The following is a 26,655-nucleotide window of genomic DNA, read 5'->3' on the forward strand; positions in this document are numbered from 1 at the left end:
GGCAGCATTTGACTGAGTATGGCATCAAGGAGCCCTAGCAAAACTGAAGTCAATGGGAATCAGGGAAAGCTCTCCACTCCTACTCTTGCTCCTATTTCTAATGATCTTAAGTCATACCTAGCACAAAGGAAGATGGTTGTGGTTGTTGGAGGCCAATCATCTCAGTCCCATGTCATCACTGCAGGAGTTCCTCAGGGTAGTGTCCTAGGCCCAACCATCTTCAGCTGCTTCATTCATGACCTTCCTTCAATCATAAGGTCAGAAGTGGGGATGTTCGCTGATGATTGCACAATGTTCGCTATTTGTGACTCCTCAGATACAGAAGCAGCCTGTACCCAGATGCAGCAAGACCTGGACAACATTCAGTCTTGCGCTGATAAGTGGCAAGTTACATTCATGCCACATAAATGCCAGGCAATGACCAACTCCAACAAGAGAATCTAGCCCTCTCCCCTTGATATTCAATGGCATTACCATCGCTAAATCGCCCACTGTCAACATCCTGGGGGTTACCATTGACCAAAAACTGAACTGAACCAGCCACATAAGTACTGTGGCTATGAGCAGGTCAGAAGCTGGGAATTCTGCGGCGAGGAACTCACCTCCTGACTCCCCAAAGCCTGTCCACCATCTACAAGGCACAAGTCAGGCGTGATGGAATACTCTCCACTTGCCCGGATGGGTGCAGCTCCAACAACACTCGAAGCTTGACATCATCTAAGACAAAGCAGCTCGCTTGATCCACCACCTTAAACATTCACTCCCTTCGCCGAAGCATTGTGACAGTGTTGTGTACTATCTGCAAGATGCATTACAGCAACTCGCCAAAAGTTCTTAGACAGCACCTTCCAAACCTGCAACCTCTGCCACCTAGAAGGGCAATGGCAGCAGATGCTTGGGAACACCACCACCTGCAAGTTCCCCTCAAAGTCACACACCATACTGACTTGGAACTACATCGCCATTCCTTCATTGTCGCTGGGTCAAAGTCCTGGAACTCCCTTCCTAACGGCACTGTGGGTATGCCTACCACATATGGACTGCAGCGGTTCAAGCAGGCAGCTCACCACCACCTTCTCAAGGGCAATTAGGGTGGGCAATAAATGCTGGCCTGGCCAGTGATGCCCACATTCCATGAACTAATAAAAAAAAAAGATGTACTTTGCCCCCACCTCTCTAACACTCTAATCCTGTCCTCTGGACAAGGGATGGTTTTAATGCAATGTGAATTTGTGGAGCTGTCGTGTGAACATTACTCTCCTGCCATATGAAATAAAACAGAGCAAAATGTGCACCAGCCCTTAGTGTGGCCCTGCGTTGGAAAGAGGGCACAGCACTTGCCCTCATAAATGAAGAATTTCCATTTAAATAGCTTTCAGTGAAAAGTGTCTACTGATTCATCTCTGCACAGCAAGAGAACAGTTTTCATGTGCTAATTGATGATTGTGTTAATTTTTGATGCGTTCTCCGGTATCATGCTGCCCTGTATAATTTTTAAAAATATTTTAAAATGAAAGGAAATTTCCCAGAGTTTTGCTCCCCAATCCTAGTTTCTATCATTTAATAACTGATGAAAGGGTTCAGAATATGTGAAGGGAAGGGACAGGTCACAGTGAGTCTTTTCTGTATTTCTGCACTGGGGAGTCACAGAGGGCGCTGAGCAGCTGGGACCTGCCTTAATTGTTTCAAAAAGGAAATCTTTCCAGTGTTCTCTGAAAAGGTGGGGTTGCTTGTTGGGGTGAGTGGGAACTGGCTAACCATCAGTACCGTGCCCAAGTGGTCAATCTTCATGTATGACGCAGCTATTTATCCAGTGGGGCCCTCACAGCCAAGCTGCTCACCCAGTGTCCACATGAGCACGTTCCAGTGGTCATTGATAACGGGAACCCGTGCTGATTTCCACCCCCCCCCCCACCTCCTCCATTCCCCCATTGTTACCCTAAGGCCATTATGGAACCCAAGAGCGTTCTTAGTTATAAGCCGGGGAGTGGAGGGGGGGGTGGGGGATGCAGTTAGCTTTGTATTACTCTCTCCTCTTGCTACAGTGTCGGAGGTGTTGTCTTTGGGATGAAATGTTAAATTGAGACCCCTTCTGCCTTCTCAGGTGGACATAAAAGGTCCCAAGGTGCTATTGCTGGTTAATATTTATTCATCAAGCAACGTCACCACGTAAACAGATTATCTCATTGCTGTTTGTGGGATCTTGCTGTCTGCAAATTGGCTTTATAACCGTGTTTACATTTCAACGGTACTTCATTGGTTGTAAAACGCTTTGGGATGTCTTCAGGTTGTGAAATGTATATAAATGCAAATTAATTCTTTCTTTCCCGGCGTTGCGAATGCGGCTGCTGGCAAGAGAACTGTGTGTTCGCCGTCTCGTAGCGTTATTGTGTCTTTTACCGTATTGGGTGCTCTGGGCTGATTTCAGGTAGTTTCAAGACATATCTGAGAAGCATGGCCACTTTAACCGGAACCCATTTACTTTCTGATAGATGGTGACCAGAACAAAGAAGATCTTTGTGGGCGGATTGTCTGTAAACACCACAGTGGAGGATGTCAAGCAGTATTTCGACCAGTTTGGAAAGGTGAGTGAAACGCAAGCCTAGCTGTGTCTTGCATTCGTTATTTTTTTTTCTGCTCGCATCCATCCTCGAATCTAGGTCACCCCGTTTTCTCTTGCTGCAGATTTTTCCAGGTTAAGCATGAAGTTTCTGCAGTGGGCCCCTCTCCCCACCCCCAGAATAAGGTGAGAAGTAAGGGTCTTGGTGCTTGTCGTTTTAGTGTTGTGTATTGAGCAGCTGCATTCAGGGCCGCTGCTGCCGCCACTTCCTCCTCCCCACCACCATCCCCCCCCCCCACCCACCCTCACTCCAACCTTCCCTGCTAGTGCCACAGTCACCATGGTGATAGGACGAGAGGAGCAGTCACAGACAGATTCTATTGTTCGGGACTCAATTCAGTGCTGGCACGCAAGCCGGTCAGAAGTGACAGGAGAATAGGCGAACTCTCCTGCACTCTCTCCAGGGGAATGCGAGAGCAATGGGCATGAGTAGAATTGCTGCCACTCAGACTTACCTTCAACTGTCTGAGATGACTGTCCACCCACAGCCGCCATCCAGCCCCGATTGGTCAGCTGCCCCACAGTTTACTAATCTCCTCGGTTTCCATGGCGCCTAGGACGGCTTTAGGATACAAATTAGGAGCTGTGAACACTTGCCCGTTGGCCAATGGGAACGTGGGGATCATGAGATTTAACAATGGATTGCTGGGCTCTTTTGTGTTGCTCAGAGAGCTAACAAAAGAAATTGTAAATCCTTTTGTCAGATTAAAGTCTCCGGGCTCCCTTTCTTCTGAGGCCCTGTTGTCGAGCTGGACTGACACTTATTTGAGGGAGGTTTATAAAAAGAAACCTAATGCTTAAGTCAATTGCACTGGGCCAATAAATGGAACAGATACCACTTGAAAAACCAATTTCTTCTGTCGAATAATGTTATACCATAAATTCCTGTTTGGCTGAACACTTCTGCTTTCCCCACATTTTACGGCCCAAGTTTAAACAGCTATCCCTCTCAGTTCTGTAGCATCCTTCACATAGAAATAAAGGTGTCTCCAAACATGTCACGGGGCAGCGGGAAAGACTGCAAGTGAGGGGGTGGCTGAAGGCACAGTCAAAGAAGGGAAGGTCCTGTGCGTGGTGGGGGTGGATTTTGGAAGAGGGAGAGAGATGGTGCAGCACACTGATTCATGGAGAAAGTACTAGAGGGAAGGTGCCTAATCATTAACTGAATAAGGGTGGTGCTGAGAACGAGGAGTGAGTCAGTGCTCGACACACGCATATGGGAGTGTATGGCTGGACGAGTTCTTCTAGGTCAAGTGCAGCACAGTGATTTGAAAGTGGGATTCGGGATCCTTGTCAATTTGCTGGGGCATGGCTTGTAAAGCATGGGTTCGTAGGCTAATGAGATGGAAATGCACCCTCCTTCTGTATGATAAGTGCCGGTGTGACAGTAATTTAGTAAATCACACTGGGTTTCGGAGCAATTAAGGTTGCCCTCTTATACACGTCCTCTCCTCTTCTAGGTACGACACTTCAAACACTGGATAATTCAGTAGGTGCCAGAAAACATACGAGGTCTGATGGGTGAACGGGACTCTAGTGGTGGGCAGTCCATTCCCTGGTTGGGAGATGTGATGGTGGGCAGTCCATTCCCTGGTTGGGAGATGTGATGGTGGGCAGTCCATTCCCTGGTTGGGAGATGTGATGGTGGGCAGTCCATTCCCTGGTTGGGAGATGTGGTTCAAAAATGATGGTGCGCTGCCACGGCTGTTAATGGACAGACAGTTGTGGCCAGTGCATCAGAAATGAGCCGCCTACAGAGAGGGAAGCCCTGCTGGCACTGCAGGACCATGGGAAATTCCACCATATGAGTCCCAATTGACGATACCCCTGGATTAGGAGCAGCCTTTAAATTGCCCTGAAGCTAACCATTGTGCTGCTGATTGTTCAGGCTCTGGCAGCAGTATGGGATGGTAATAGAGGAGACACCACTGCCAACAGAGGGTCTAAAACGCACCATAAACACCTGGATTTAGTCCCAGTCAGCACATTAAACATCAACAGTGGAGATAGCTAGGTGTTCTGGCCAGGGGCTGGGCTGGTGGCTTGTCTCACTTGTACAGGTCTGCACTCGCCAGCCTGTACTGACCTCCAGCCACTTGGGGTGCTACGGCCACCTGCAATCATAGACGATGAGGAGCAGCTGCTCAGCCTTCCCCACTCCAGGAAAACCCCAGGTTCGGTTTAGCCAGCAATAAAGATGCCACAGTTGTCCTCAGAGTCTCCGACAGGGAAGGGGAAGTTGATCAGTGTTACCGCTACCTGGCTACCCCCCAGGCAGCAAGTGCGGGTGAGGACATTCTCGAGGGCAGGGTAGGTTTCAGTTTCGGCCCTAGCTGCCTTGAACAAATGGCCACTTCACTCTGTCCAATACTGTGCATCCAGGAGAGGAGGGGGTGAAATAACCAGCGGCTCCTGTGCAGTTGTTCCTGTTTCGGCTGCTGTGGAATCCACTTCCCTTCCCTCCCCCAACATTCTTGGTGGTTTCCACAGCAACCGGAGCCAGAGGCAGCCTAGCAAAGCTGCCTCTGGTAGAATGACCATTTAGGTGAGGTAGTGGAGGACAGTGATGTCTTAGTCCTAGAAATCATTTAAATTTTAGTCTATAGTCTTGTGAGCCTTGAGTTTTAGTCTCATACTCTATGGAAGAAACTTTAGTCCTAGTTTTAGTCTAGTCCTTTTGTTCACAGATTTTGTGCCATTTTAGTATTAGACTCTGTTAGAATTTCAGTCAAAATGTTGTTTGCTGCTTCCCTTATTCTTGTTCTAGTCTTTCCAGGAGTGTTTTTAAATTCTTGTTTCCAAAAAAATTGTTTTCACTTCTCACAACGAACAAGAAAAGCTGAGAGATAATCAAACTGCAGTTTGAATGAGAGCTAAGGGGAAGATTCCCGCTGTTTGTAGCAAAATCGTAAGTGTGTTCTTTATGCGTGTTTACCCATTTCAATAGAAGTAGCGACTGACAGAAATTAGTTTGTCCATTCTCTGTTTCTCAACATCCATTCCTAGAGTTGTGAAGGCTGACCATTCTTTTGAGTCCCAGATAGAATTTAAAATTTAAAATCCTAATCTTTAGTTTTAATCTTCATGAGAAATGTAGTTACCAGTTGACTTTAGTTGATGACCATTTTCTTCACTTTGATTGATGAAGACCTGGTGATGAGTCTGTCTGTCTGTCTGTCCATTGCTGGGAGTGAGGCTGGTGGTGGTGGTGGCAGCAGGGAGCAGTTTGGTGAAATACAGAGGAAAAGAGGGACTGGTTTATGGAAATGTTTAGTTTAGTTTAGCGATACAGCACTGAAACAGGCCCTTCGGCCCACCGAGTCTGTGCTGACCATCAACCACCCATTTATACTAATCCTACATTAATCCCATATTCCTACCACATCCCCACCTGTCCCTATATTCCCTACCACCTACCTATACCAGGGGCAATTTATAATGGCCAATTTACCTATCAACCTGCAAGTCTTTTGGCTGTGGGAGGAAACCGGAGCACCCGGAGGAAACCCACGCAGACACAGGGAGAACTTGCAGACTCCACACAGGCAGTACCCAGAATTGAACCCGGGTCGCTGGAGCTGTGAGGCTGCGGTGCTAACCACTGCGCCAATGTGCCGCCGTGTTCTAGCAGGAGAGGAAAACTGGGGGAGCAAATTACTGCAATTCTTAAAAAACAAAATCTATATAAGCACAACTTCATGTCCATTTCTCACATTTCAGAGTGTTGTACTCAATACTGTGTTGTGTTTAGTCAGGGTTGGAGGCTGTAAAAAAGTTTTTCTCAATCTTGGCCATTTTGCTCTTTAGCTGTGTGAGTTCGATCAGTGAGGGGCTGAGCTACCAGTAGACCTCTGTAACGCTCTGTTTCAGTTCGTCTCTCCCTCTTTCAGCCAGTGCTTATCCCATACAGATCTGCAGCACCCCACTGTGTGAGGCATCTGCGAAAGCATTGAATGGCAATCAAGGGGGTTTGGGCAGAGAGCAAACCCACCAATTCTCAGTCTTTGACCTGAATAATAGTTTGCGATTTAGAAAGCTGGGTGGAGTTGCATTAGAATATCAATTTATAGCTGCTGCTTTTCTCACATCTGTCTGACTGTGGAAAGTATTTTTTTTTTAAAAAAGGAATGTGAATTCCATGAAATTGCAGTGTTGTTCCAGTTAACAATGATTCTGTGGTTTAAATCTGGTTTTCAGGCATTGTTAGTTCCTCTGCTTTTGTACACTGATTCAGTCCCAGACTCCACTCATTCATAAAATCTATCAAATATTTCATGGTAAGGGTTTTACTTTCACTTCCTGGCCAAAGTGACGTGACACTGATGTGAATTACTGTCGAACATCTGGCAACCTTTTGCAGTAGAGCAGCTGTACTTCTAGGGTTATTGGAGGGGAGCAGGTGTTGGTGTATGTGGTCCTCCTGTCATCAGCTGCACTTAGTGGCTGTAATTTGAGCTGTATGGAAACGATGATATCGTAGACCCACAGAATTGTGGGCCTGAAAAACAGAGGCGTAATCAGACAAAAATGGATGCTGAGCCGAAGAAGGAGATATTCAGAGAAATGCCAAAAGGTTGGTCAAGGAGGATCTTAAAGGAGGAGAGTCTTAGGGAGAGAATTCTAGAGAATGGGGCCTTGTCAGTTGAAGATGTATACTCCAGAAAGCCAGTTGGTGAAGGATAGAACTGGAGTCAATCTTTATACACTTGTATAAGCATTTATTTCCAGTTACACATTACAAATATAAACCTCCTAACCCAACAACCACAGTTTCAGCCTGTGTTGATTTATAGGAGCACAAGTGAATCCCAGTTAATGCCCACCACCTGCAGACAATTAATATACAATTAAACACAATTAACAAGGCATGACCACCAATGGTGGTTTTGGGAGTGTTGTTGAATCAGAGACCAGAGTGAGAAACTGGGGTTTCTGGAGGAGTTGTAGTACTGGAAGAGGTTTTATTTTTATTTAGAGATACAGCACTGAAACAGGCCCTTTGGCCCACTGAGTCTGTGCCGACCAACAACCACCCATTTATACTAATCCTACATTAATCCCATATTCCCTACCACCTACCTACACTAGGGGCAATTTATAATGACCAATTTACCTATCAACCTGCAAGTCTTTGGCTGTGGGAGGAAACCGGAGCACCCGGCGAAAACCCATGCGGTCACAGGGAGAACTTGCAAACTCCACACAGGCAGTATCCAGAATCGAACCCGGGTCCCTGGAGCTGTGAGGCTGCGGTGCTAACCACTGCGCTGCCCTTGTAGAGCAAGGGATAGGAGAGAAGGAATAATGGTATTTAAATACAAGGAAGAGAATATTACATTAGAGGCATTGAAGGAAAGGACAGGAGTGATGAGCTGAAGTGTACGGAGGGTGGGGAAATAGGAGGCCAAATAGTTGAGTCTGGCAAAGGCATGAATGTGAGTTTTAGTGGCAGATGGTCTGAGGCAGGGGTAGTTGTTGGTGATGATGCATAGGTAGACATTGATGGAGAGCACACGTGGTCTGAGGATTCAGAGGTTGCAAACAGTCTGGTTCAACCTTCGATACTGGCTGGGGAGGGGCCTGGAGTTTGATGCAGGGGCTGAAGACATTGGTTGCAGTCTGCTCATTGTTTAACTGGGCTAATAATGCTTCATGCTTAAAAGGGAGCATGTGGCACCTGGAAGTGACTCCTATGTAAGAAAGCTCAAAATGGTGGAAATAATAATCACTGCCAGAGTGAGTTCACAAAGTTGAAGACAACTGGGGGGAGAGGGATGCGGGAGAAAATCCATGAACAAGAGTTCAGAGGGGAAAAAAAAAACCTTCAGATGTTCCATGTTTGCTTCAGATTGAGTGCTTGCCAGCTGTTGAACAAAAACAATGGGAGAATAAAGTAGTTTAGTTCCACATGAAGAGACACAGCCACCTATTAAGAGTTTGGTGGGGGTTGTCGAGATTTGGAGTGGTTGCAGTTAGGGGAAGCGGAACAATAATGAGTGTACTTGAAAAGTATTTGGTTTTGAAGCGATTTGGTTTGTTGGGCCCTATATCAATGTAAGTTCTATCATTCATGTAAAGTATAATATTATAGGCGCTGTATCTCCTACACTCTGAGTGCCTGTGTGACTGCAGTCGCTGCTTCTCTTACTTGGTGGAATACTCAACTTTCCACATCTACATTTGTTTTTGGTTCCTCCACAGTTGCAACAGCAAGCATTTTATATATTTAAAAAAACGCTAGCAGGGCTGAATTTCTCAGCCTGTTGCCTCTTCAGTGAGTTTTACTTCTGGATGTATTTCACTAAGCTGGGCTATCATCTATTCCTGTTTGAAAAGTGCCCATTTCTCAGTTAAGTTGCCGTTTTAAATTTAAATGAGCTTTGTGATTTTTATATTTTGGGTTGTCCTTTTTTTTTTGTTTTCAAACACAGCTTTCCCTTCCAGGTGTTTAGAATCTTTCTGTATCGTTCTTCCTTCATATATTAATGCCATGTGTTCCTGCTTTATGTGGGATGAAGGCCTGAGTCTCCACATACTTGCCAGTGACACCACTTTTAAAATAAAAACCCAAATTGACTGAATAGGAAGCAGTGTTTTTAAAACCTGCAACGCGACTCGGGATTTGGGTCACCTTGAATGCCTCACTCTGTGTATAGAGGACTTTGCGTCTTGTTGCAAAATTGTCACTGATGCTTTGGCCTCCTGCTCATCCTCATCAGAGCCATCAGGCTTGAAGTAATGAGGACAGGAATTTGCTGCGTTGTAAGATTACTTTCTTAACTGCTGTTTGAAATGTTCTCAATAAGGAATTCGGGAGAAACCTCATTACCCAGCGAGTGGTGAGAATGTGGAACTCGCTACCACAAGGAGTAGTTGGGGCGAATAGCAAAGATGCATTTAAGAGGAAACTCTTAAGTACGTGAGGTTGAAAATAATAGAAGCATATAGAACATAGAACATAGAACAGTACAGCACATTACAGGCCCTTCTGTTGATAGGTGAGATGAAGTAAGGTGGCAGGAAGCTTGTGTGGAACATGAATACTAGTATAGACCAGTTGGGCCGAATAGCCTCTTTCTGTGCTGTAAATTCTATATACTCGATGATGTGGGCCTCTTCAATTTCTTTTTTTACATTCTTCTCCCTCCCCAACCAATATTTTGCCATTTTCCCTTTCGCTAAAAAATACTTCACAGCCCAAGGGAAAAGGCCCAGATTTTTTTTAGATGACATTTGTGTTGAATGAAAGTGTTTTTGAGGAGATTTTAATTAAAGTCTCTCTGCTGTCCTCGCTGGGGTTCAAGTGGAGCTGATGTTACATCCGAGTCTGGCAATCTGCTGTTTGTGGCATCGTTGTACGTCAGTTGCTCACTCTCCTCACACACAAGAGCTTCTTGTGACTGTCTCATTCAAAACCCCCTGTGCTCGGGTCTCACGGGTGGGGGAGGGAAGGCTGAGCGGGACTAGGTTTTCCTATGCAGAATGCTGCTGTTGAGTAACATCCCTTTTTCCCACCCCTAAACCAACTCGGAGACTGAATCACTGAGTGGAGAGGAGACAGGAAGAAAAAAACCAACACAGGGACATTGTGTGTGTTTCAGGTTGCTGCACAATCAGCACTGTTTGAATTAGGTGTCTGAAAAGCAAGAGAGCTTAGGATGGGGGAGGGGGATGAGAGTGAGCACATGCTGCATGCAATGTAAGAGGACGAGATTGAAATTTTAGTACGCTGGACTTCACTTAATTGAATTCTTAATGAGCATTTCTGTCAGTCGATATAAATTCCTCCTCCCCATCACGTTGTATTTATCAAAGTTCACTGAATAGTTCAGCTGTAGGATCTTCTATAAAGAGTGAGTGTGTGTGCCTACACATATAGGCAGCATATCCAGGATTATTTTTGGCGAGTGGCCTGTGATGGCTCTTTTTTCGGGTTATTGCTGAAATATAGCACACTTAAAAGTGTTTAAAAATATAACACAAGTTGAAGCTGGTATGATGTTAGTCAGGTGGTTTCAGAGCCAGGGCGGAACTCCAAGCCTGAGTCTGATACTCAGCACTGTCGTATATTTTATATGGAATAATTCTGCTATTTGAGGTTGTATTGAGAGTCTTGGTTCCCAAACCAACTAGGCCAAAGAATTGATTAACCCATCTAAAGCGACACTGTAGAAAAGAGAGCCCACTGAGGATAAACAGCAGAGGTTGCTTGTGAAGAGACCTCTTTTGGGTAAGAGGTTGCATACTGAGGACTTCAGTTGGAGAGTGAAAGGCCTGTGAGCCGGCTGTGCGGGAGGGCTAGGAGCCGGCTGTGGAGATGTGTTTGCTGCAGGCTGATTTGTGCATGTTCCACCTTCCCTGAAGTGAGGAATGTCTGAAGGTGAAATTGAATTTCAACACTCATGCAAAACATTAATCAATCTGCAGCCCAGTTTGTACCACACTGACTTTCTTTTTCTTTTCCCATGGAAAATAGTCTGTCGTTAGCTGTCAGACATTTTGCGCTAATGCTGAAGACCAATTTCAGTCTTGCGCTCTCTCACTCGGGTATCGTTTTCCAGTTGCTGTTCCCCCATTCCTCATATCGGCTGTCTCAACGTCAGCACAGATCAAATGCGAGAGCTTCCTGGTCTGCATGTCTCAGTACACTTGTTCACTGAGCCATTGAAGGAATGGCAAATAATTCTTGTCTGTCCAACCAGTCGGAACATGGAGGGAGGAGGTCACTGATAACAATGGCAATCAACAATTTAAGACTTGTTTTTAAACATATAATGAACATTCCTGATGGATCGATAGGAACATGAATGTTGCACGCCTTGATGCTGCTGAGCAAAGGTTTTCTGTTGGTGGGAGGTTGGGGGGCGCGGGTGGCACGGTAGTGTCCTCTTCAAAGCACATGATTTCATCTATTGTGGAACCTTTGAACAGTGAATTAGTTTTCAGTGCTTGGTTCATTTTGAGGGAGTTATTTACCCTTGTGCCAATGTTGCCCTTTGTACAAATGCGGTAGAATGTTCAGGAATGACTGCATTAAAGGAGTGTTTGGTATTGGAAAAGTTTAACATGGAGCCATAAGCTAATGGCACTATTGCTACCAGTTGGGATCTGTGGCCCATGAGCTAGTGACCAATATGCGCTCTCGACAGGTTTTGTGCAAATACACCCATCAATGCAAAGTTAAACCAACTTGGACTCGAACTTCCTAGATATGGAAATTTGTGAATATAAAAAGAGCACTTGGAGTGAGAAGCAAAAAGTGTGAAATACTTCGACCCTTTGAGCGCAATTGCGCTTAAAGTAGTTTGCAAGGATGCATTTTAGCGAGGTCTTGAGGGACTTTGTCCCAAATATCTCAGCTGTCTGTCATTAGCTCTGTAACTGTAGAATTGTATCAGCCGGAGTATCTCATTAACATGGCCAATCGATACAATAAAGGCTGAATTTTGTTCCGATTTCATGAACAATCCACGCTAAATGTTAAGGTCTTTATTATACACACAGTTTTTTGAAAAAAAGATGTCATTAGTATAAAATCCATAATAAATTTGAAGATGGGACACTTATGGTATCGCATTCCCAACATCTGTCTCACTGATACCATAGGGTTACCTGGACTTGGACTATGGCCTAGTTTGACACCAGAGGGTATGGACCAGGCCTAGTGCGACACTACAGCAGCAATGATGTGAACTGTCATTATTGCAATCATTTTCTAATCTGTAAATTAGCTGTCAACTTGGATGGGAAGGACATTTCTTCCTGCAGTCTGAGTAAGATGACATTGTACTAGTTAGTCTCGTGTGTGTCTGCGTTGGGGGATAAGTACAGTATATAGTGCAAGTCAATTGCTGTAGCAAGAATGCAGTGCAAGAAAAAGCAGCAACGTCTTTCTGCCCTCTGATGGTAAAAATGCAATGTTGTAAGGGGAATTAATGGAAAAAAATAAATCCCAGTACATGGACAGGAACATTAATAACAGGATTTGATTTGAAGTAAGCTTTTCAAATTTTACTTTTTAAAAAAAAAAAGAATCCACAAACTAGTTTTTCCCTCTTAATTTGCCTAATGGCATTTCATGTAAATGGATGAGGGATCGGTCAAGTCATGCTGGCTGAGTACAATGGAATTTAGGATGACTTTCAAAATGTTGTTTGGCAGCAAAGTTGCCAACTGTGGTGGCATAAGACATCACTGGTCTTATTGATTAACTACTTTTATGTTGCAATGCTGAATAAAACACTCTGGTATAAACTGGCTGAATGCTCACTCACTGAATATTAAAAAGTCTTCCGTATTCTCCCCATCTCTCCTGAAGGCGTTAATTCATTCTGGCCCTGTTGGGAAAGAAAGAACGTGGATTTTTATAGTGCCTTTCATGACCTTGAAACATATCAAAGTGCTTTATAGCCAATTAAGTGCTTTTGCGGTGTGGCCACTGATGTAATGTAGGAAACATGGCCACCAATTTGTGCACAAAGTCCCACAAACAGCAATTTGATAAGACCAGATAATGTTTTTAGTGATATTGTTTGAAGGATAAATATTAGCCAGGACTCTAGGCGTGAATGCTGTCTGGAGGTTCAACTGTGGGATGCATTGCTGAGGCAGAGTGTTTCCTCACCCCATGTCCAGCAGGAGTTGCTGGATACCTGATTCTTTTTGTTCCCTCTCCTGTCCAGGGGCACTGACACCAACTGTCGTGCCCCACCCCAGCTGAAAACAGGTAACTCAGCACAGAACAGGATAGAGCCAGGACTTTGCTGGTCTATATAGCTCAGTCTTGTACCGTGTGCTGCATTTACCCACCTTCAGGAGCTGAAGCTATATAAGGCTATTTACAACATATGGGAGAGGGGTGAAGTTGGTGTCACTCATGCAGTGTTGTTCAATACTTTGTGTAACATTTCCTACATGACAACAGTGACTACATTTCAAAAGTACTTCATTGGCTGTAAAGCACTTTGGGACACCTTGAGGTCATAAATGGAAACCTTTTTATTTATCCCTAGAAACCGGGCTGTTCAGTAGTCAGGTGACTCGGTTGTTTCTCCTCTTGGGCAACCAATGAAGCCATCTTTTGTTGTTGTGGTGCAAGATTGAGTTGTCTGCTGCAGAGGACAAATTTATACCCTGCAGCATGTCTGTCACAGAGAAAACAAGGGGTCAGCTTACTGATTATTGTAAAAAAAACAACCCGCAGAAATTACTGCGGTTCTTCCCCGTGCAACTGAGCCTGACCCTTTGGCCTCTCATTGAATTGTAATGGAGGTTTTGAATTTGCAGGAATTTCAGCAATGAGCACTGTGGCAGGTATTCAGCAATGTAGGGCATCACACCTGAGCTTGATTCTTCACTGCGCCAAATGTACACATGGGCAAACCTTCCAGCAAGGATTGCAGGACAGCAACTAACAGCAGGAGCTGCCTTTCTCACCCCCCCCCCCCACCCCCCTCAAGCGATTTGGTTTGTCGGAGGGAGAGTTGCCCAGAGAACTGGGCTGGGCTGCTTGTTTTTAATTCGAAGTGATCCAATTAGAGCAACTTTCATGCTCTTTCCCCATAGCCCTGTAAATTTTTCCCTTCGATGTTTTAAAGGATCATTTATACGTACCAAGAACAAAAGTAGATCCATCTCTTCTAACCTTTCTCCAATTTGAGCAACACCAATTTACCCTAACTCACTCTCTCTCTTGCAGTCAGCTAACTTTCTATCTGCACTGCTGTGCCTCCTCTTGTACCATGTGCTTGAAATTTTGTAAGCCGGTTCACAACTGTTTGCACATTAAGACGAAGTGATATTGATTGGCCGTGAGAAGCTGCTGTTGGTCTGTCGCTGCTGACTAGATTCTTCTAATTCAAGGAAAGGTGTAACAGGAGCGGGCCGCCATTGTTTTTGCCCGCTGCCAGGGCTTCTAAAATTCAGCTGGAAATTTCCAGCCCAATGGATACAGGGTTGGAGACAGCGGTGGGGGGGGAAACCAGGAAAATGGGGGGAGCCACATCAGAACAGCTCCCCAGCGCATTCCTGCATCCAGGGGACATTCCTGAGGTGGGCTGGGAACCCGGTCGGCTGCCCGCTCCACAGAGGCGGGCAGGTAATTGGTTCGATGAAGGCCCCACTGAAGGGCCATTTTGCGCCTGTACTTTACCGATTTTGAAGCGCCCACCCCCCCCCCCAGCCCCCACCACCCTTGCCATGTGCGCAGGCCGCCAGCTCAATCGAGGCGACCTCTCAGCAGCAGGCCAGTCAGCCAACGGAAATGGAGGCTCCATGCCCCAATGACGGGGCCGCAGGGATGAAAGGCTGCAGCCCCCTCTGTGAATAGGCCTGCGGAGGGGTTTCCCCTCCAACCCGATGCTGTACCAGCTTCGGAACTTTTAATTTATAACTTCAGTGCAGACAGCCAAGGGCACCTCCACGTTGAGACCCCCCTCACACTCACCTGCTTGCCTCGGCAGCGCCCATCTCTCCCAGTGCGACTGTCAACCTGATATCACCGTGCGACTAATTGAACCTGCAGCATCGGAAGCGTGCCCACCATCCTTAACAGGATGGCAAGTGCAGAGGTGACCAATTAAGAGGCTGCCTCCCAGAAGTTTGTGCTGGAGGGCACAGTGATGACATGGGCAGGCTGAGGACCCCCATATGGGCCACCCGATGTTGGTGCCCTGGCACCCATCAGAAAATCCAGCCCATTGTATCCCAAAAATGTTATATTCTTGAAGATAGCAAGTTTGCAGACGACACTAAGATTGGTGGAGTAGCAGATAGTGAAGGGGACAGTCAGAGAATACAGCAGAATATAGATAGATTGGAGAGTTGGGCAGAGAAATGGCAGATGGAGTTCAATCAAGGCAAATGCGAGGTGATGCATTTTGGAAGATCCAATTCAAGAGTAAACTATACAGTAAATGGAAAAGTCCTGGGGAAAATTGATGTACAGAGAGATTTGGGTGTTCAGGTCCATTGTTCCCTGAAGGTGGCAACGCAGTTCAATAGAGTGGTCAAGAAGGCATACGGCATGCTTTCCTTCATCGGACGGGGTATTGAGTACAAGAGTTGGCAGGTCATGTTACAGTTGTATAGGACTTTGGTTCGGCCACATTTGGAATACTGCGTGCTGTTCTGGTCGCCACATTACCAAAAGGATGTAGATGCTTTGGAGAGGGTGCAGAGGAGGTTCACCAGGATGTTGCCTGGTATGGAGGGCGCTAGCTATGAAGAGAGGTTGAGTAGATTAGGATTATTTTCATTAGAAAGACGGAGGTTGAGGGGGGACCTGATTGAGGTGTACAAAATCACGAGAGGTATAGACAGGGTGGATAGCAAGAAGCTTTTTCCCAGAGTGGGGGATTCAATTACAAGGGGACACGAGTTCAAAGTGAAAGGGGAAATGTTTAGGGGGGATATGCGTGGAAAGTTCTTTACGCAGAGGGTGGTGGGTGCCTGGAACGCGTTGCCAGCGAAGGTGGTAGACGCGGGCACGATAGCGTCTTTTAAGATGTATCTAGATAGATACATGAATGGGCAGGAAGAAAAGAGATACAGACCCTTAGAAAATAGGCGACATGTTTAGATAGAGGATCTGGATTGGTGCAGGCTTGGAGGGCTGAAGGGCCTGTTCCTGTGCTGTAATTTTCTTTGTTCTTTTGTTCTTTGAGCACTCTCCTACAGTTTGGAAGCAGAATTTATCAGAACTACAAGTCTGGTGGGGATTTATTTATTTCCACTGGTATTTCACCGGACAAATGCTCTAAATGGGTATTTAAATATAATTATTAAGATACAGTATGTAGTTAGGTGTGGTGAGATGGGGGCAAGCACTGGAGTCCCAGTGTCGAACAGCCTTTTTAAAAATATTTGTTCATGGGATGTGAGTGTCACTGGCAAGGCCAGTATTTATTGCCTTTGAGAAGGTGGTGGTGAGCTGCCTTCTTGAACCGCTGCAGTCCTTCTGGTGCGGTTACACCCACAGTGCTGTTAGGGAGGGAGTTCCAGGTTTTTGACCCAGCAACAGTGAAGGAACGGGGCTATAGTTCCAAGTCAGGATGGTGTGTGGCTTGGAGGGCAACTTGCAGGTGGTGGTGTTCCCATGTATTTGCCGCCTATGTCCTTCTAGGTGGTAGAGGTCGTGGGTTTGGAAGGTGCTCTCGAAGGATGATGTGAAGGGCATGCTGACTGCTGCGACATTTGAACGTGAATTGAACGGATGCTAACAAGCCCCAGCTAGTAGTTTTGGGGGAGGATTGTAACATCATTGACTCCATATTGTCTTGCACTGCTCTTATGAAAGAGGTTGTTTCTACAAACAAATGTCTCACTTGCCAATATAGTGCACTATTAGGGAGTTTTCTTGTATTTTCCATGTAGCAATGTTCTCTTGAGATGTAACTTATTTTAAAATGGTTGTTGCTTTACATTAGATAGGAATACTAGGCTTTCCATGGGGACTCAGTTTGGAGCTGTACTGCCTGAAATGATATCTAACCACACAGATGAAAGGCTCAGTCACTGAACTGCACTGATCTCAGCCGGAACATTGATAGGGAGGGCACTACAATTGATTCCAAATACCCTTAGCTAAGAAAGGGTAAAATTAGCTGATATCTCTTGCACTGTGCACATGTAGACTCTAGGTGTAGATAATAACTTGTTTTACTAAGCACTATATAAATACATCCCAGGGTGCTTCACAGGAACATTATCAGTCAAATATTGACACTGAGCTGAAGGTGACGATGTTGGTTCAGGTGACCAAAAGCTTGGTAAGAGGTAGTTGTAAGCAGCATCATAAAGGAGGAGATGGGATGGGGGTTAGCAGTAAATCTACAACTCCTTGCTCCCTCCACATGGTCTGTTAACTAGCCGATAGTCACTGCCCAGGCTTAGAAGTAAAGAATAGCCACTGTGTTGACGTTCAAGGCCTGCTCGGGTCTGCAAATGAGGCCCGACCCGGCCCAAGTCCTTCCATTTTTTTTCCCGCACCCGACCCGACCATTAGTTAACTTGCCTTCCGTTTTTCACATTATTCCTTACCTGCACAAGCTTAAAATAACTGTAACAAAACCACCTTTAAAGTCCAAAAATTAAATTAACATTAGAGTCACTTACTTGAGGTTGTGAGAGAGCGTGTCAGATCTTGCCGGACCCAGAAGTGTGACCCGACCCGACTCGAACCCGACACATGTCGTCGGGTCCAGCCTGATTCGGGTTGGGTAGCAGGCCTTTAGTTGACGTACTGGAGGGATACACTATTAGTTGGCATTAAAGGCCTACTACCCGACCCGGACCCGATGACGTGTCTGGTTTGGGTCGGGTCGCTCTTCTGGGTCTGGCTTTCGGGCTCGGCTCGGGTCGGGTCCGGGTTGGGGGACACACAGCAAGAAGTGTTGAAAGTAAAAAACCTACTTGAGCTGGGAGTCCAGGATGCCAAAGAGGGAAACTCTGAGTCTGCGCAGTGAGCGTTGTGAGCATCTCTATGACGTCATCACGCTCATGTTGCAGATTGGCAGTCGCAAGGTAGGTAAAGGGAACATTCCGGTGGTCCGGCCGGGCTCGGGTCGGGTCAGGCGCAGGAAAAAATGGAGGGACTTGGGCTGGGTCGGGCTCGGGTCTGACGTGGTTCTGTCAGGTTCAGGTGGGGTTTTTGTCTCGTGACCTGAGCAGGGCTTTAGTTGGCATCTTTAGGGGAGGAGGGGAAATAAGAATATCACTGATAAATCCAATAAAAAACTCAGGAGAAACTTCTTTCCACGGAATGATGAGGATGTGCAATTCGCTGCTATAGGGAGTAGTTGAAGCTAGTAGCAAAGATATATTTAAGAGGAAGCTAGATAAGTACATGAGGGAAAAAGGAATTACATAGAATGTAGAGAAGAGCTGGTCCATGTCCATGTTTATGGACCTCCTCCTGCCCTCCTCCTTACCGTATTAGCATATCCTTCTATTCCTTTCTCCCTCATGTGTTTATGCTAGGAATAGAAGGTTATACTAATTGGGTGAGATGAAGTAGGGTGGGAGGTGGTTGGTGTGGAACATAAACATGAGCATTGACCTGTTTCTGTACTGTAAATTCTATTTAATTCTGTGTTATCTGACCCCAGCCCCCAGCATCAGTGCTTCTGACTGACCTGTGGCTGCAGATCACAAGTTTAAAAAAAAAAAAATTCGTATGTGGGATGTGGGTGTCTAGGTCAACATTTATTGAGCTGAAGTAGGCCATTTCAGGGCATTTTAAGAGTCAACCACATTGCTGTGGGTCTGGAGTCACATGTAGGCCAGACCAGGTAAGGACAGCAGATTTCCTTCCCTAAAGGGCATGAGTGAACCAGATGGTTTTTTTTTACAACAATCGACAATGGTTTCATGGCCATCATTGGGCTAGCTTTTTATTTCCAGATTTATTAGTTGAATTCAAGTTTCACCATCTGCTGAGGTGGGATTCAAGCCCATGTCCCCAGAGCATTAGTCTGGGCTCTGGATTATTAGTCCATTGACACTACCACTACACCACTGCCTCCCCCATGTTAGTCATGTGTTTTCTCCGTTCCCATTTACCTGAGAACTTTCCTAAAGTTTTGTTAATAAGCTTGTAAAATGCTAGTTGGTCTGGTTTTAAAATAGCTAGAAGGAGTTTATAAATATGTCTAAATACTGCCATGAGGTAAGGCTTCCTTACTGTTTTGCAAACAGCATTGTTATAATTAGATAATCTGTCTTAATGTTGGATGAGGGATAAATATTGTCCAGAACACCCTTGCTGTTCCTTGAATAGTACCGTGTGATCTTCTAGATCCACTTGACCGGGTAGACGAGGCTTCGGTTTAATATCACATCCGAAAGACGACACTTCCGATAGGGCAGCACTGTCTGTACTGCAGGGGGAGTGTTAGGCTAGTTTTTGTTCTCTGGAGTGGTGCTTGAACCCAGAACCTGCTGACTCCAAGGTGAGTGCTATACACTGAGCCACGGCTCATACCCATTGCAGGATTTGGGGCGTTAGCAATGTTGAAACAATTTGAAGGGATTACATGCCATCATCCTCATCAGTAGACATTAATGCAGAAAGTCACCAATCAAAGAACTGCGGAAGTTCAGAATCACGGACACCCTGGGCTGATGGGCATGTATAAAATAATGAACTGGTGAAAAATAATTTAAGATGGTTTTATGTCTGTAAAACACCATAAATGTCTAGACATGAGCGAAATGCAAGTACCGTGCAGATGAAAATAAAAACTGCAAGAGCTGAAATGCTGAATTAAAAACAGAGAACACTGGAAATACACATGCCCAATCAGCATCCATAAAGGGGAAAGGTGGGTTCTGGCAAAGAGTCTTTACCTGAAACACCAACTAAAGTGCTGAAATGAAGAACAGTTAAAGGCACTTGAGAAAATGAGTAATCATAAAAGTTTGAGTTTAAAGACGTGGGGGTGGTAATTTTAACCTAATTCTCTGGGAATGAATCCCAAATGATCCTTTGCCTGCAATGGATGGGGTGTAGAATCAGATGCATTGCTCGTTTTAATTAGCCCCACGATTGCCATTGCAATGCACTGAAAATATAAAATTGCTAGGGTTACCAATCCTCCAGGATTCTCCTGGAGTCTCCAGGAATTGAAGATGAATCTCCTGGACACTGTTGTGAGCAACGTGGGAGCAAATTGATTTATATTGAACAATTCCATTTATTAGTTATAAAAAATTGGAGTTAGGAAAAGTTGCTGTTTGAGGTCAAGATTAATGTATTTGGCTAACAAAAGAGTCTTTGCTTTTCAATTGGCCTGTGTGTAGAGAATGGATCAGTGGTGGGAGTGTGGGGGTTGGACTGTTTATGGTGGGAGGTCATGTGATGAAATCTCCAGGAATACATCCAACTAGAGTTGGCAACCTTAAGAACAGTAAATGCTGGACATCTCAAACTAAAACAGAAGATGGTGGAAATGCTCGGGTTGCACGTGCAGGCCCATTGGAGAAAGAAAGGTAGTTTGACATTTTTGAATATGTGACCTTTCAACAAAGCTGAAGAGTCAGGCTGGCAAAGCCTCTAGTCCAAAAAGGGGAACTGTTTCTAACTCTTGAGGTTGCATTGTATCTGCATTGGCAAAGTCAGGAATGATTGACAAAAGTCAATACTTTATCATGTCCTCAAAGTGGCGCATACAAGTGTGGTGAAGTTCAACCAGAGTATAACTATTTAAGTGAACTTCCCACTGTAGGCCTTTTTAAAAGACCTTAAACAGGAGGTCATGCTTCTTTAAATGTTCTGTGGTAGAAGGCTGTCTGTTAAGTACCGACACCTCTTACTGCTGTGCTCAGCAATCTTTTGAAGCCGAGTGCTCTTTCATCCCGTCTTATAGGAGTACAGAGCTGTGGGCAGACATCTGCCGTCCAGCAGTGCTCCATGAGCTGGCTGCCTTCAGTGCCAGAGCACTACCCACCTGTGGGGAGAGACTGCTCGGCTTTGCTGCTTCTTTCTATGCCTTGGAAGTGGGACAAGGGGAAACACTATTCCGCTGTGCTGCTCTTCCAGGCGCGAATGTAACAGCTATCCACACCAGCATTCTACACCTACTGGATCATACTGCTAGTCTGGGCTCGAAATTGTCCTTTTTTAAAAAAAAAATTACTCATTCGATTTTACTGACTGCTTGCTGTGCTTTTAGAAACATAGAAAATAGGAGCAGCAGTAGGCCATTTGGCCCTTCGGGCCTGTTCCACCATTCAAAAAAAGATCATGGCTGATCATCTAATTCTGTACCCTGTTCCTGCTTTTTTCACATATCCCTTGATCCCTTTGACATTAAGAAACATATCTATCTCCTTCTTGAATATATTTAATGACATGGCCTCCACTGCTTTCTGCAGTAGAGAATTCCACAGGTTCACCACCCTCTGAGTGAAGAAATTTCTCCTCATCTCGGTTCTAAATGGCATACCCCATATCCCTCATTAATATATATTGTGAACAGCTGGGGCCCAAGCACTGATCCCTGCGGGGCCCATTTATTCCTACTCTCTGTTGCCTGTCAACCAATTCTCAATCCTTGTCAGTACCTTACCCCCAATCCCATGCGCTTTAATTTTGCACGCTAACCTCTTACGTGTAACCTTATCAAAAGCCTTCTGAAAATCCAGATACACCACATCCACTGGTTCTCCCTTATCTATTCTACTAGTTACATACTCAAAAAAAACTCCAGTAGATTTGTTGAGCATGATTTCCTTTTCGTAAACCCTTTGCCTAATCCCATTTATGCTTTCCAGGTGTTCTGCTATCACATCCTTTATAATAGACTCTAGCATTTTCCCCACTACTGATGTAAGGCTCACTGGTCTGCAATTCCCTGTTTTTTCTCTCCCTGCTTTTGAGGGCCTGAGCCGTAGAAACATGGAAGGTCTCTGCCTCGGATCCTGTACTTGGCCTCAACCCCCTGAGGAAGTTGACAGGGATTCCATTCCTGATTGCTGTCCAGTGACTCCTATTAGAAGCACCTAAGTGTGGATGCTAAGCCAGGATTGGGCTTGGCTGTGATGTCTGGCCACCCCCTCGGGGTGGGGGAAGATCACAACTGAGGTACTGAAGATGAAGAGAAATCATGAAGCCTATAACTAATGGGGCATCCATGGGACCCTAACTTGGCATCCATGCCTTCAGGAGAGGAGGGTTGGAAATTAAATGGAGGAATTTTCCCCCCAAATTTTCTCCCTCTCCCCTGAAGGCATTGATGACTTTTGCTGAGGCACAGGTCACCCTTGAATACTTGCCCATTCTTCATGCATGTGGCTTGATGGTGGTTGCTGGTAGGTGTTTGATCAGGAGGTGACCACAGCAGTCCCCAATCCTGTACTTACCGAGTAGTCATGTGTCCCCTTTCCAACAGAAGTCATTAAATAGCAACCAGGAGCAGGATTGATGGGGATTCTTTTCCCCGATTCAGGGTACTGAGGTTGATTTTAACAGCTCTTAATCCTACTTCTACTGAAGTTAGCTCACTCAGCAAAAACTGGGACTTTATTCTAGTCAGCAAGGCTCAGTAGTGCACTGGACGGTGTTTTTAAATACTGCACTAGATTGGAGCTCAACAGCAACCATTTTAAATGTCCTGGGTGGCATTTCCTTTGTGTTCAGGTTGTGTAGTTTCCAACAGGTGCTGACCTGCAATCTCATCACTGACCCAATTAAAATGCTTTCAAAAATGTAAAATTGACAATTTGTGCAAATTGAGGACGATCTGATATGAAAACCGTGCACAGGGACCTGGATACATTTCTCTTTAAGTCTTTCACACTTTTTTTTTTACAAAGCAGCTTTTTGTGCTGTCACGGTGTTGATCCTGGAGAACTGAGTGCTTGTCCAGTTTTTTTTGCCTTGTGTCAGCATCAAGTGCTCCCAGGCCAAATATAATATTGGCTGGATGCAAAAAAAAATTCTTTCTACACCATATTGCTAAGCTCTCCCAGGCAGGTACAGCACAAGTTAGATACAGAATTAAGTCTCATTTACTGTATGCCATTGAGCACTCTTGGGTCAGACACAGCATTGTCTGGGTTCAGAGTAGGGTTTAACATCCCTAGATTGTTGTGGGACAATCTGAAGAGAAGTTGTAAGTGAAGATCACTGGAGGAAGTGGTCACGTCACACATGACTAGGGAGTTGTGGGTGTAGCCTGACACAGTGAGATGTGTTTAGATGTGGCTTCTGCAGTAACTGCTTGTATATATTTGTTATAGTGAAGTTATAATAAAACCCACATTTTCTTTGGATATTTTTTGTCCTGTGAGTCTTACAATAGTTCACATATCAAAGGAACAAGTAATATTACATGGTGACATGTGGGATATATTTTTTCTGAAGACTACCAAATATTACACCGTGGCAACGTTTGATTTTTTTTTTCTGATGAAGACACTAAGAGAGAACAAAGAACAGCCAGTTGCTTACCTTGAATTGCTGAAGATCCTGGAGAGCGGTTGGCAGGAGAACCCCCAATAGTGCAGCAAGCTAGGACCACAGACAGGATCCTGGGAGGTGTTGAAACTCTGAGTACAGCAGGCAATTTGCCAGGGGATTGGAGCTTTCAACTATTCTGGCAGGGGGTGGAAAATTTGAAAAGCAGTAGCTGCAGCCATTACTGTTTGTTTTCCTGGGTTTTGTTTGTTTCGAGGGTGAAGCCGAAACCAAAAAGATAGGGAAGAACTCAAACAACACCACTGGAGGTCCAGCACAAAGCAAGAGGTTAGTTCTGGCAGCTGCAGCAGTCTACAGAACTAAAAATTGCTGTATCTGTTTTTTTTAAAGAAAAAAACAGATGTAGTCTCGCTCTTAAAGGGGTAGGCCTGCAGAGAACAAATCTGTCAAGGAAGAAGAAAAGCAGTCCTGTGAAAAAGAAAACCTGTAAAAAGTCCTATATTTATGATAAAGCAGGACCATTAAGACAGGTTTTCAGATATCCAGTTATTGATTTAAAGGCGTCAGGCATCTGAATTTAAACTGTTTCGACAGCGAATTGAACTGTTTCCTGAATTAATAAGTGAGCGAAGAAGAGAAACAAGCTATCAAGATGAAGATCGCACTGGGCAATACATCAGGATTGTCAGCTGAGGATCAAAAGGACCCAAGCAAGCTATGGCCATTTTCTGGAACAGCAACTGAAGGTAAAGGTCAATTTCCGAGTACATAGGCTTGAGCTTATGACCTGCCGGTAAAGGCAAGATGAGTCCATTGTTGCAAGGTGCCGAGACAAAGCTCAATATTGTGACTTTGCAGATATCCAATTATAAGAATGGATTACAGAGCTAGTAATCATGTCTACCCCAAAAGAGGCCTTTCAAAAAGACCTGCTAGAAAAGAAGAAAGGGCACAGCATAGATGCACTAATTAATGATAGAAGGAATTTTGAAACCATCATGGCTGAGCACCAACAGTTACAAGTGTTGGGGGCGGCTACAACAATTGGTACGGTAACCAAGGCGTACGGCGTACCAGGGCCCATGCAAAGCTTGTGGCATGCGAAGACATTGGGCAAGGCAGTGCAGAAGGTCGAGCTCAGATACTGCACACTGGAATGATGGCAGATCACATGTAGAGAGAATGTCTGCAAGATAGGATGGCGAATGCAACAAAAGATTTGCCAACACAAAAGCCCAAGCAAAGAGACAGATTGTCAGGAAGACATGGATGAAGATCATGCGAACAGCGAGCAAGCATTTCACATTGTTAATTTGGATCAGCATGTCAATGCTGTTACGGAATCTGAAGGATTTGCCATGATCAGGGTTATATGTTGGCAGAAGACTGGCAAGCAAGATCAAAGTAAAAATTGACACCGAAGCAAGTGCAAATATTCTACCATTGGTATACTGAAGGGCATGTAGTAAAAGAAATGGGAATCCATGGTACGACCCACCATGGCTAGGCTGACTGTTTACAGTGGTTCTCCAATCAAGTGCATTGGAATGATAACCTTGCAGTGCAGCTATGGGAGCTCCGAATGGGTACCACAATTGTTTTATATTGTAGACACAACTGGACCAGCTTTCGCAGGAATTCAGTGTCGAGATTTATGAATTATCACAGTATCTGAATTCAGTAGCGCACCGAAGATGGTAAGAAATACCCACGTCAAGCGTATAAGGTCAGTCCATGGAAAAGACGATAAAAAGGCTGGGAGTCTTGACATGAAGAGGAAATGTGACCGGGAGTGTCTCCTCGGGATTCAGTTCGTTGCAGCAAGTACCCGGAGACCAGAGGGATTGCTGGTAATTTCTGATGATGCCAGTCATCATTTTTCTAAGCTTTCTAAACAAGGGAAGATAAATGACAGGCAAGCAGGACCAGAATTAGCTCGATTGCGAGCAGGACAGAAGGTCAGAGTCCTCAATCATGCGTCGGGAACTTGCTATCCTGCACAAGTTGCTAGGATATGTGACCAGCCCAGATCGTATGAGGTCCAGGCACCTAATGCTGCGATTTTCAGACTGAACCGAAGTCAACTCGGAGCCGTACGACAACACTACATGTGACAACCCTGTAGCATTGCGGACACGTACCAAGACAAAGTCTGATGATGATGTTCACAGTCTATGAGTGCAGAGGAATAACTTGCCAATCAGTGTTTGGAGTCTGAGGAGCCATCAAGACCAGATCAGCTCTGAGAAGAGGTTGCCGATAACAAAATTGGGAAAAATATGCAAACCTCCTCTATGTATTAGAATGTGTTAAATTTGCTCACTTGTAAATAATGTTTTGTTTTAATCAGGTATAGCTGGTCCGAACCACATCATCATTATGTATATATATTTTTATCTTTGGGAGAAAAGGGGAATGAGGGGGATGTTGTTGGATGACCTTAACAGTGGACCACCTTGAGAAGCTGTAAGTGAAGATCACTGGAGGAAATTATATCACATCACACATGACCAGGGAGTTGTGGGTGTAGCCCGATGGAGTGAGATGTGTTTAGATATGGGGCCTGCGGTAACTTTATATGTTTTAGTGAGGTTATAATAAAAATGCACGTTGTCTTTGGATATTTCTTGTAGTCCTGTGAGTCTTGAAACAGTTCACATATCAAAAGAACAAGTAATATTACATGGGTCAGGTACAACATAAGTCCGATGCAGAGTAAAGCTGCCTCTACTGGTCCCCAAACCAGTTGTGCCTTTATCCCAACCTTCGAGAAGCACTCTCCATTCTACTGCTTCAGTGTGAATGTTTCAGTTTTCCACTCGGCGAGACTGTTAATTTGCCTGTATAAGTGATTCCACTTCAAAGAAATTAATTGTGTCTGAAGTGCTTTAAGACATTTTTATGTGACAAGGGCACCAAATATTTATTAATTTATCCTGAATTATGAGCAGTTTTAAACTTTGGGGCCTATGTCCTTTGAATCTGGATTGAAACTGCCTAACATTGTTCAAATTGGGAATTTTTACAGTTACTAAAGAGAGGAGCCGTCCGTCTGGTCTGGGTTCAAACCCAGGTTGTAGAATTGAAAGGACAGAACAGCGAGTAACTAATTGCACCA

General features: G+C 44.9%; 1 protein-coding gene across 2 annotated transcripts in view; it reads left to right on the forward strand.

The window, feature by feature from the left end:
• LOC137382803 (RNA-binding protein Musashi homolog 1-like) overlaps positions 1–26,655 on the forward strand; it is a 169,339-nt gene that overhangs the window by 48,136 nt on the left and 94,548 nt on the right. For both annotated transcript variants that reach the window (XM_068055231.1, XM_068055232.1), the window contains one exon: positions 2,493–2,585. In XM_068055231.1, coding sequence (XP_067911332.1) covers positions 2,493–2,585 — 93 coding nt within the window. The remainder of the gene's footprint in view (positions 1–2,492; positions 2,586–26,655) is intronic.

Source organism: Heterodontus francisci, chromosome 23, assembly GCF_036365525.1.
Source record: "Heterodontus francisci isolate sHetFra1 chromosome 23, sHetFra1.hap1, whole genome shotgun sequence".
Lineage (NCBI taxonomy): Eukaryota > Metazoa > Chordata > Chondrichthyes > Heterodontiformes > Heterodontidae > Heterodontus > Heterodontus francisci.